Genomic DNA, 12,252 nt, shown 5'->3' with positions numbered 1-12,252 from the left:
TCCCAGTCGGGAGCTTTTTGAAATTCATCACACGGCCTCTCATGCGCACTCAAGGCACGTGTGTCAATCTCGCTGTGAAATGAAGAGCCAGAGGCTACTGACCCAAACACATCAGCTCCTTTTAGGACATCAACAACATTTTCTGAAGTCTTCACGCTCACACATTGATCTCACATTCTCAGCCCTGCTTCTGTCATCAAGTCCGGCTCCATCTGTGTGTGTGAAGTAATCAGGCAGCGCCAGCACTCCCAGCTAAGTGACTGTGATTGCTGCTCCAGCCAGCAGCTCGCTGCTCAGGAGCAGCAGAAACTCTTCAATCAGCTATGAAAAAAGAATGTTTATTCAACCTGAAATGTAACTTTTGTCCCACCAGAAACAATGTCAGCTTCAAATGCATTGAAAACTGTAATAGAAGGAAGCATGTAGAAAAGACAAAGAAATAAAAATAACAAGTTTTCTTTTATAATCAGTTAACAGAACCAAAAAACATTTCAGCTAATATAACAGAGACAACAGTCAAATACACAAAGTAAATGTTTAAATAAAGAGTAATATACATCTTCATAGCAGAAAGATATGCATCATATTGTAATGTAAATGAAAGCCCTCCTTAAAAACAACCCCAGAATAAATTGTTTTATTCATCCGTCTTCATCCCATTGTATACTTATAAATACATGTTTACCTATTTATGATTTAAGTTCATTTTAGGGGCACTATTATAAAGACAATCTAAGCCTGAAGTAGGTCTCTTCAGATTGCACTTCAGCCAACAATAAATGTTGGTGTCTTTGTTGCACAGGTTGGTCCAGAATAGCCCAGAATGACTGAGGTCCTCAGGAAGACTCAAGCAGAGATTAGCTCAGGTGACGAGGAAAGAAAAGAGGATTTTCCTTTGCATGAAGGGTATCCGTGCAGGGAGCTTGGAACTCTGAAATGGCTGGACCTTAATCCTAAACCTAGAGGAGATCCAAAGGAAGTTCTACAGTATCTATTCCTGTGGACAATAATGACTTTCCGTCATGTAGGCTTTTGTCCACAATAACCTAGCGTAGCCTTGCATACGGCAGTTTTAAAAAATATTATTAAGCAATTAAATTCTGCATGTTTTAAAAACCTATCAGTCCATCAAAGATGTCATCATTATGAATCACTAATAAAAATGTGATGCAAAAACAGTTGGGAGTTTGAAAACTGCGTAAAAAACCTTGATATTTGAATAAAAACTAGGAACATGAAACAACATTCAGTGATAAACAGTCGAGTATTTTAATCTCAGTAAAAGTGCCCCATCCTTAATAAATACTGAAACATAACATACATAACCTCTAAGGGCAGTTTGGTTCAACTAAAACCCTTCTTAGACATGTGACAAAGAACCGTTAGTAAAACCATGTGAGGAGTGGAACGTACCCTGCTGGTAGTTTGACCTGAATACTTTCAAAAGTGCAAATTTCATTTGCTATAAAAAATAAACTATTATGATTGTCCAAATGAAGAGAAAATCTCTGAAGAGAAACAGTGAAGCAACAAGAAGCATCTGCCACCTGAAGTGTCTCTTGACAAGCAGCTGCTCCACTCGAAGAGGAAAGTACCAGCACACGCCGACACATTTCTTGTAAACATTCACAAGAGTCCTGACTTTGGACATCTAGCATGACGGAACTGACTCAACAAGTTCCATTGGATTTTTCACCGTATCTGCTCCACAGACTCGATGCTGCGTCTGAGCTGCTTGGTGAAGAGCTGGCTGACACTGCCACAGTAAGTGTGGGTGGTCTTCTGCAGGGATTCTTCCAGAGGCTGGAGCAGGGACGTCGTCAGATTATCACCAAATGAATACTGGGGGTCAAAAGAGAACAAATTAGTAACAACCATTTGTAAGTCACAACCAAGTCAATTTGATCTGAAACAAAAACACAGCTCTTGTGTGAGGGTCAATCATGATTAAAAGAGATCAGCAGAAGGACAAGGACAGAAATGATGAGGGTCAAAGGTTAGGTCATCAATACACATGGTGAGCAAAGAACAGACTGAAAAAGATTTAATTTAAATCAATTTACACTTTGCAGCATTTTGCTAACAGAACTGTGTGGGAGGCAAACATGTGAGAATAATATACTTAATAAGCATGATAAGAATCATTAATACTTGTAATGTGAATTTAATTTGTAAGGTTAAAAGGGAAATAAATGATGATTTTTCAACAATAAACTACACATTCATTTAAAGGAGATTGTATATTATTGTTAGGGCATCAATTTAAAGTCCCAATATGTGGTGTTTTGATGAGTAGGATGTATTTTGATGCTGCTCACCAAGCTGCTTTACACCTGTGAGTCAGAGACAATGTTTTATATGAGGTACTGAGAGACTTTTTCAACTTAAGGGATTCTAAAAAAAAAGATCAAAAAATAAAAAAAGATAAAAACTAGAAACATAAGCAAAATACTATTATTGTTTCATAAATAAAAGGCAGAAAATGTACCTTTACGAAAATGAGAAAAAATAGGACATTGCAGTAGAATGATTTTAAATGCTATGGATTTGTACTTAATAAAAGAAGTAATGAATTGGATTTATTTTAATTAGCAGCAATATGCTGATTTGTGTGGTATTGGTATCTAAAACAATATTTACAAGGGAATTGAAATGTGCATCATTGCCATTTTCAGCACAGACACAAAGAGCATGGTTTTGGTACAATAACCTCTACCACAAGTTCATCTAACATTTGTGGTATTTATGTTGTATTTGGTATTTGACCAGCAGCAGACAGACATGTGTTCTGAACAAGCACACGGAAGTACCTTTATGAGCTGCTGCATTAACTCTACATATCTTTATGAACTATAGTAAAAACCCTTCAGTTCTTTCTTTACAATAACATTATGTAAATATGCCACAAATGCTGATCTAAACAATCCCGATTCCTATATATCCCAGCCGGCTGCAGGATAAAAAACAGCAGATCACATTTTTATAGTAGTGTTTTCCTCCAGTCGCAGCGGTACACACACGTCAGTTTAACATCTTTTGACTCACATCTGTCAACTCCAAGTGCTGGATTATGAATATCAATTACCACGACAACAGCAGCACGGGCTCAGTAAGGCGTGACAGTGCGGCTCGTTCATCTTAATCGCCGGCTTCTTAAAGCTTCATTATTGTAAAGAAGCCGCGAGTAAACAGCGAAGCCCCTCCGCCGCTACAACAATTCAACATTAGCATGCCGAGATCATGTAAGCAAAAAAGACGGGCTTCTGGTTTTTATGCTCGGATTTGTCAATATTCCATCGCTTTGCTGAATAGAAATCGGCGGCTGGTGCGCCACCAGCTCCGCACTTTCTTTATTATCTTTCATTCACTGTATTAGGCAATAAAGCACCATTAACAGCCACGCATTGATTTTTATGTGAAGGCTGCTGGTGCATCGTCCAAACAGCCATCCACCGTCTCAAACAACCATCAGCACTAAAAATTTTACAACTCTTCTGTGGGCTTGGCTGGATAATGTTAGTGCCCTTTATTGCAGCGCTCTTCTGCTGGACTGGAGGAGTCATCCCTGGGTCTTGGGAGGCAAACTAAAGAGCAGGTGCTGGGATGGAAAAGTAGTTCTACACATGGGGGAGAGATCGTAGGGAAATAAGCAAAGGAAAATAGAAAGAAAATATTAGGGAAATATGGATGAAGAATGGTAGACTTAGAGTGGCCAGTGTTTGTATTTGCTGACGAGACCACAGTGGCATCCCACATATTTCCATGTATATGCAAGGGATTTTCCCATGGGATCTATGGATGCTTGTGTGTTGTTTTCATGGCATTTAAATGACCGTTCTACATGTCAGATAAGTTGGTAATATCTCACAATAGCTCCACATTAGAATGTAATGCAAGTACCTATTTGAGATTGGAATTTTAAGATGGCTTCATTCAATGTTGAGCACAGACATTACCATCAACACCTCCAAAAACAAATGACACATTTTGACAGAAACTTCCACAAACGATTAACAATAGATAATCAGAGAGACTGCTGCATCTTATCTTGGAAAAATTATTTCATATGAAATTGTTTTTCAGTTGTGTCGTTTTTTCTCATATTAAAAAGAAACACAATATATTTTATTGATCCTTTGGGTTTGTTGACTTATGTTCCTAACTAATGTATCTAAAAATCATATAATCTGAAAATTTCTCTTTGTTATCTTGGCTAAATATAAGCTTTTTATACAGTATTGTTATGAGAATGTGTTTTTACAGTCGATTTTGATGTTTCAAATGATTACAGCCAACAGAACACAAACAAATTGCCACATCTTTCCACAAAATGCCTTCCATCCATTTGATACATTTTCTACAAAATTCAGGTTTTCACGTATCCCAAAAATCAAATATATATTCTGCCATGTGTGCGTATTTGAGTCTTGGAGGGACCGCAGGCGAGACGAGTGCCCCATAACGCAGCCAGCTCGTTTGCTTAATGGCTGAGAACATTGCTCGCACTGACAGTGGCCAGTCTAGCCCTGTGGCGGTAATGGATGAAGACCATCTAATGAAGCTCCCCCCACTTCCATGGCCAGTGTGGCGACGGGTACGCTGGAGTCAGCAGGAACAGATTCAACAGCAAATGAACAGAAATTACATAAATAAATGACACAAAATAAAAGTCTTTTTTTGGCAGACTGGTGGTTGGGGAAGACCAATTTAAGCAACATGCATAGTATTTATTTGAAACCGATTTGGAACCATTCTCCAGCATTCTCTTCCCCGTTTGACATGAGAGGCATAACTGAGGCGTACAGTCAGTTTTCAAGTTTGTATGGTTGGTGACAATCAACTTTTTCTAGTTTGTTCAATTCAAGTTCAACTTTTTCCAACCAAAAAGGATATTTTGATCCCATGCTGGTGACTTTTCTGAGGTGTGCCAAAGCTGCAATTCACTTATCAAGGTCATCGTTTTATTTGTTCTACAAATTTAAGCCGAAATATTCCATGTCATTCGGTGAACCACATTAAAGGGATTACACGAGTGACGCAACTTTCCAGACAATACTATTTCTTTTAATGGTAGCAATTACCTTTTTAATGGCATCATAGACAGCTCGGAATGCAGGCTGCTTGTCATCATGATACACTCCTCTGTTACCATGGAGAATGAAGACGCCATCTTTGTCCGCCTCTTGACAGTTGCTGCCATAGATGCAGTGGTCCGGCCTGTAGTTCCACTGGCAGGGGAACACGTACAGGCTCTCTGAAGTAAGAAAAGAAAGCAAAGATAACAACATATGATTGATTCATTTTGAGAAGCATTCCCATAAAAAAAAGGGTACAAACCTGGGTTATGGTGAAATATGATATTGAGAAGGTCTTGGTCCCCCCAGGTAATGTTGAGCTTGTACTTTTGAAGAAGCGGCACCAAGATCTCCTTCCATCGGAGAGTAACTGACGTCATGTCGTTCTGGAAGGACAGACCGTTTTTTTTTTACCCCTGAAAATTAATTACACGCCAACAAAACCTTTATGCTGAAACCTGTATAAAGGTACGTAGACGATTGAAATGATAGCACAACAGCGACCTCAGCTGGCTGACAATTATATTGCTGTCAGAAGAAAAATCATCTTTATGTTGCACCTAAATATCAAAACGTGTCGCAACATTTTGGTTCAACGAAATTCAATTGAATTTTATTTAAATTGCCGGATCATAGCATATTTATCACAAACCCTTTAAAAAAAAACAAAAAAACTTTTCCAATAAATCAAAGAACTGTACCTGCATTATACACAATTGTTTAAGTTACTGTACCGTAGATCAAGCAACACCCATTTTTTTCTCGAAAGGTCACATTTTTTGTGTGATGTTATTTTGTCATGTTGCCCCTTTTAAAAAAAAAAAAAGTGTAACAAAATTACATTATTATGGTATTGAGAAAAAAAAGTTCATTTATTTTTTTGTCACATTGAAATGGCTCCAAAATTAATCAACTAATTACCACCAATTAAACATTGATTAAAACCGTTTTGTTTTATTTCAATATGTTAATACAACGCTTTGTCTGTGACAGCAAATGCTTGATTCCAGTTGGTGATGCAAGGGAAAAACTAAAAAGTTGAAAACTTTCAAGGACACAACATCTTGCTGTCCTTCAATATTTCCTCCTGATATGACCTCTTTCCCACCAAACCTTGGGTCAAACTTCTGTAAAGTTAATCAAGCCAGTAAAACCACAGCTTCAGCACTTCCCATAGTGATCATGAGAAACAATCTCAGTTTCTATAGATTCCGCAGACAGATGCTACAAAGTCCATCCAGGATCTAAAGACCATCCCTACTTCAGCAACCACCTTAGACAAAATCAAACAGATTCACAAGTTGTTTGTATCCGTTTGATTTTGTCTAAGCGTTTTCACCTGAAAGAAATGTGAAATAATGAATCGCCTTGTATTTCCTGTTGAAACAGTGACAAAGACCATTTCACACTGGAACAGACAATTCAACTCAACTTTCTCTCTTTTTGATAAAGGAACATTTTTTTTACTATGTTGCCTCTTGTATCAATAATTGTCATATTTAATAAAAATTAAAGTTTTAATTAAAAAAAGAGCAGCCCTCTTATTGACTATTTGACAAAAAGTGTAACTTGTAACTTCAGGCAGAACTGTCGCCGAGGCTCACTCTCACATGCGCTCCCACCACCCTCACCTGACTCAGTCTTAAAGGAACAGTAACATGCAACACAGACTGTTACAGTGTTCTACTTTAGTTTGTTCAAAAATATCATTTTAATTTGACTTTTATATTCTTATAAATGAGGTAAAGGTTGATCAGAAATGTTAAAGATTATGATAACTAGTCTGTCTTAAATCAGGAAATAAATGGCAACTGTATTAGAAAATGTGTAAATATCACAGCAAAGCATGTCACAGTCTAATTGTAGTTATGTTGGATTAAAACAGTATATTTTTTACCAGGAAAAAAAACAATTACCATCTAAAATCCACCTTTCCCTTAAACCTGAGCCAGAAAGTTGAGAATCAAATCGAGTAGTTGACCATTTTTAGTGCCTGAGATTAAACAGATTATATATGTTTGGGTTAAAAAGGTATGATGCAGAAACTACATTTGTTTTCAGAGGCAGGATAGAAGAATTCTCAACTATTTTCATCACCTTATTAAAGTGAAACGGGTCTGAACGGCTCTTTTAGTGCTAAAGGTTGCCAGCACCTGATTTAGACCAATCAACACAATTATTGATAGTTTGAAAAGGTCAAAAGAACCCACCTTAAAAAAGGTCCCTCTGAGTCGGGTCATGTTCATAAGCATCACTCCTGAGTTGACGCCAGTCTTGCCGTAGTAAGGATGGCGTGCGAAGCGGTTGTACCAGCCAATACGTGGCTCCTCATGCTCCGGAGCCATGGCAGCCAGCTGAGTTCCATTAAACTCACCCAGGAGGGCCCAAATGTTCTCCACTGGCTGGAGAAAGAGAATATCCGTGTCCACATAGAGTAGAGAATCCACCTCGGTCAGTATTAGCTGGGGATGAAAAGGTTCATTAGTTTCACATTAGAGTCAGAGGGAAAATGGAATGTCTTGCGACTTACGGGAAGGAAGAGTCGCTGAGAAGCACAAGGTTTGAACAGTTTCTTCCACTCTTTCTCGTTCTCTATCGGGAAAGTGATAGGGTAGATGGTGAAGTCAAATTTGGTCCGGACGTCTGTGGGCCACGAGAGCAACTGGTGGAACAGATGGATGTAAATTAGCAACATTAAACAAATAACACACTGGAACACACTGAGACTTGTTGAGCCGTTATACCAACACATGTCAAAAACTGCAATCGTTTGCAGGCACACTTAACTCACTACCTGGCTAGCAGTTGATGAGCAGAGAAAAAGACATGTTCAGACATTCATTTCAATTTAAGATATACATTATTCAAAGAGGAAACTGTGCTTCAATCCTAACATGATCATTGTTTTCTGTTAGGTGCAACATATGATTTCTAGTAATTGAACAGTACATATCATTTTTTTTATCACATTTGTATTCTCTGGTTTAATGTAGCCCTCACACACTAAAACTTCAGTGACAGTTACTATCACACAAAACAAACCAGAAAAACTTACAGTGTGTTTGAAGCTGTCATGTAGCTCATTCTCCGCAAAGATGTGAAAGTGAAGTGGGTTTTTGCTGAACAAAACAGCTGACTTCAGCATAGTCAGGGTCTCTTCCAGCCGCGGGCCACAAGCCACCACAGCAATGTGACTCGTCTCCTCATGGCGCTCCTTTGGCTCTTTGCCTCTCCTGCCCCTGACAAGAAAGACAAACGTATAGGCAGATCAGTCCCTAAATCTGATCGGAGAGTGCATTGGGAAAACTCAACTTACTAGAATCAAATGTACATCTTTCTATTGTATTGTCTCAAGCCAGCGAGTGACTCGTCATTCTCACTTCTACACACTAAAAATAATTGAAATCACTTATTATCCGTATAAACATATTTTAAATGTATTAATAACACAATCTTTAGTTATTTTAGCAACATTTTTTAAAAACAAGGCAGTATAGTGTTCATATTTGAAGTACCACTTTATACCACTCGATTGCATCTCTAGTATAAAGATGCAATCGATCGATAGGGACCAGAACATAACAGTTCAAGAACTCTTTCGAGTTATGAATATTGTTCAGTTAAATGTAATTTACACTGGTAATAAAAGTTCCTGATTCTAGAAAATAACTGACATTGTGCAATCATATGAAATCAAAAAACAGCTTATAATGATCAACTTCATTTTGTCATAGACATGCATGAAAATGAATCAATCGATTTGATCATTATCATTAAACCTTGATAATAGTGGATAATACCTCATGCACAAGTGTCTTTAGCATTTCATCTGAAGCTTGACATGCTGTTTTCTTGAGACACACACAGTGCATGTAGTATTGTGGCAAAGCAGACATTTTTTATTACTAGTGTTTTTAAGGATTATCACAAAGTATTTGATGAAACTAGAGACAGCTGATAATTCCCCACTAAAGGTCAAACGAGGTTTGTTGGAATAGGTTTATGGGTATTTGTCAAATGATCTACTGACAAAAAGGAAACTTCCAATTCAATTGTATGTTAAACTGATTTAACAAATGACATTTTAAAAACACTTCAAAAGTCGAAAGGTAGGAAACAGCTTAGGGAACATCTCCTTTAAATGCTCAAAATAAGTCCTACCTAATAACAGATGACTCCATAAAGCAGTTCACTCCACAAACATCAGCGGGCAGTCTCCGGTAAGGACTCCAGTAGGAGACAGGTGGTGTTTTACACCTGTACAATTACAAAACACCCTCTTTGGTATCCTCACACTGAACGCTCCTGCTTGACATTCTCGTTTTAGGACGTGTTAGCTTTAGCATTACATGACACACGGGAATTACGCCATTATGACTTGAATAGACCGGTTTGAGTTGTTGACTTGATAGTTTATTTTAAATACAATAATACATGCTGTGGTTGGTCAAGCGAATATTCTTTTTTAAGCTAGTGTTTGCTATGCAGCGAGAGCTAAGTGCTAGCCAGCAGGGCTACCTTTCATGGTCCCCCTCAGAGTCAGGACCGCTTCTGTCGGTGGTCTTCAGTCTGCTCGGGGTCCAGGTCTTCCCGTGCTCCGAGGAGGACAGTTGACTGAAGACATACAGAAGTGAACATAGGCTGAACAAAACGCAAAAAAGCAATGCGCGAGCATAACATCGCATGTTTTTGACATTAAAAAAGCGTAGGAGTCATAGTGGTCCGTTCAGAGCTGGCAGACAGAACAGCTGATTCGCCAAAAATGAAGAGTTGTTGATACTTTTCTTTCCCACAACCCACTGCGGCTTCGCAAGCGACTTTCCTTGCGAATTACGGTAGGTACAGCAAAGGAAGTGATATGGTAACTACATCCTGTTATCAAAATAAATACTTGAAAAGCACAAGAATATATATTGTATAGTAAACCGATGATTACAAATATTATGATTGTTAAAATGCGTCTGATTTGACATTTTCTATTTCATATAGTCCAACATCCACAAGTACGCATTGCTGTATGCATTGAAATCCACTAGATGGTAGTGTTTACTCATCCAGAAATGAGAGAAATTCAATTTTATTACATAGTTTCAGCAGGAGAAAAATAGGAAAACTTTTTCTCGATTGATTGAAGAAAGGGGTGGCAAAGGAGGGCCATTCACAGTAGACTATTTAAGATGATGGGTTTTAAAAAAACAAACAAATTATTATTCAGTGCACAAACTACTGATCACATATAACATTCCTTTGACTTGAAGTCAGAGCTCAATATGAGTCTCCGGAATGTCACAATAATTCATATAAAGCATGAAAGGGTAGTGTTGAAATGAAAAACTAAATGTGGGGTAGATCAGTGCTGTGAATTTTATTATAACCATTGTACCATGTGATTATTTTATGTTGTTTATTTTCAATAAAGTATTTCTTTCTTAACTAAAAACAATAAAACTATGTATAAATGACTTAACTTTTGGTCTGGTATAATAAATTATACTATGTCCCTTTATTCAACTGGGAAATTTTTGCCAAAGTTTGCGAACCTTTAAACATAATGAATAAATAAGTTTGCAGCATTACTCTTGTTTTCTGATGCTCCAAGGCCTCATAAGGCTTCCTGAATATGCACAAGGAAATTAAAGTTTGTGCTGAACAAGGAAAACATTACAAGAGAACGTAGACATCCGTGTCTAAGTTGAATTCATCTAGACTGAAATTACATGGATGAAAAACATGTTGAACCAAAACGATTAATTTCTCCATCTGTTAACAGGCATTAAAATAAATCAGAAAGCTAGTATAGTCTAATTTAACTGGACTTCATCGGAGTGAAAAGGATTACACTCACAGGTTTGCAAAAGCCTCAGAGAACACGAGGAGCTTCAAGGAGAAAAATATATACACTTGTAAAATCCACAAATATGAAGACACGGCCATTTATATTGGTGCAGTACACCTTTGATGTGACCGTCTACAATGTGGAGTTTTTCCTGATGTATTAAAGGACAAGCCTCTCTAAAGAGCAGGTGAGTTTCAGATGAACATAAAAAAGTTTGAAGTGAGTAGAAATTAAATTAGTTCAGATTCAGCGACTGCCAGCAGATATGGAAGCATTTTTTTATGAGAGGGAATGTAATCGCACACAATACCCAAGTTCACTAAGCTATGAGAAACCAGCGAGCAGAATACCAGAGTGGCTCAATTCAGATAATACTCATCATGAGCAGGGCGATGGCTTGATAAATTTCATGGGGTTCAACTTAAGTTCCAGTGTCCAGTCTTTCTTTGACAGTTTAACATCTCAGCAGTGGCAGCAATTGAACCAAGGTAATCCTGATGTTGCCACTAAAGCGCTGCTTGCGGATGCCCTTTTTGATATAATACGCACTGTGTCCACGTCCATTAAGGACACCAGTGTGGATTGCCGCAAACTGTCCAAAGAAGAAATAGAAGCCAACCTTGATAATAGACTTGCTAGTAGCTTTGCTCAGGTATTGGGATTAGAGGAAGAAGTCCAGACGGCCAGCTCAAAAAGACTGACATCTCTGGTGGCTCAGGAAGTCATCGCAAGTATCAAGTGTGTGAGTTTTGAAGGTGACCACAGCAACCCTCACATCACTCCCCCTCGCACACTCAACAACATGATCCGTCATGCTTTCTCCATGCTAAAGACTCTGTTGGCCTGTAGCAAGGACATGAGCTATGCAAGTGGATCGAAATGGACCTCCGAAACAGGGAGTCTATCAACTGCTTCAGCGCAGCAGAGCTTTTCACACGAGGACAGTTTTGTTTTAGCGACCAATAAAGCTGTTCAAAAGATTATCCGGAAGGAGGCCATCGACATGACGGAGCCAGTTTTGAGGAAAGTGATAGACACTGAATATGAGCAGCTGCAAGCACATGTTGTCAAGGATGTCGACGGCATGGCAGATGAAATCTCCTATTTGATGACCCAAGAAGCCGTTGGTCTGGAAAAACATGTGAAAACATCGACTTGTAGAGGGAAACTTAAAGTGTCCCTCAAAACTGGGCGACAAAAAATGAAAGCATTCTTCACCCGGCACTTCACGAGAGTCTGGATTATTCGGTTGGCGGGACTGCTGAAGAAACGCTACACATTACCAATGAAATCGAAATCACCAGAAACAATGCAGTCCCTCATCTTTAATACAGATAAGCT

General features: G+C 38.4%; 1 protein-coding gene across 1 annotated transcript; it reads right to left on the bottom strand.

The window, feature by feature from the left end:
* Window positions 1–322: 322 nt before the first annotated feature.
* On the bottom strand, window positions 323–9,860 carry LOC148072702 (glucoside xylosyltransferase 1-like). Its single transcript, XM_087797942.1, is given in 8 exon segments — window positions 323–1,842; window positions 5,082–5,254; window positions 5,338–5,461; window positions 7,286–7,545; window positions 7,548–7,737; window positions 8,131–8,314; window positions 9,237–9,332; window positions 9,594–9,860. Coding segments are annotated over 8 exon segments (1,344 nt in total). The 5' UTR covers window positions 9,761–9,860; the 3' UTR covers window positions 323–1,692.
* Window positions 9,861–12,252: the final 2,392 nt, after the last annotated feature.

Source organism: Callionymus lyra, chromosome 8 (genome assembly GCF_982586985.1).
Source record: "Callionymus lyra chromosome 8, fCalLyr1.hap1.1, whole genome shotgun sequence".
Classification (NCBI taxonomy): Eukaryota; Metazoa; Chordata; class Actinopteri; order Syngnathiformes; family Callionymidae; genus Callionymus; species Callionymus lyra.
The sequence above is the reverse complement of the archived record's forward strand: the minus strand, read 5'-3'. Positions and strand labels throughout refer to the sequence as shown.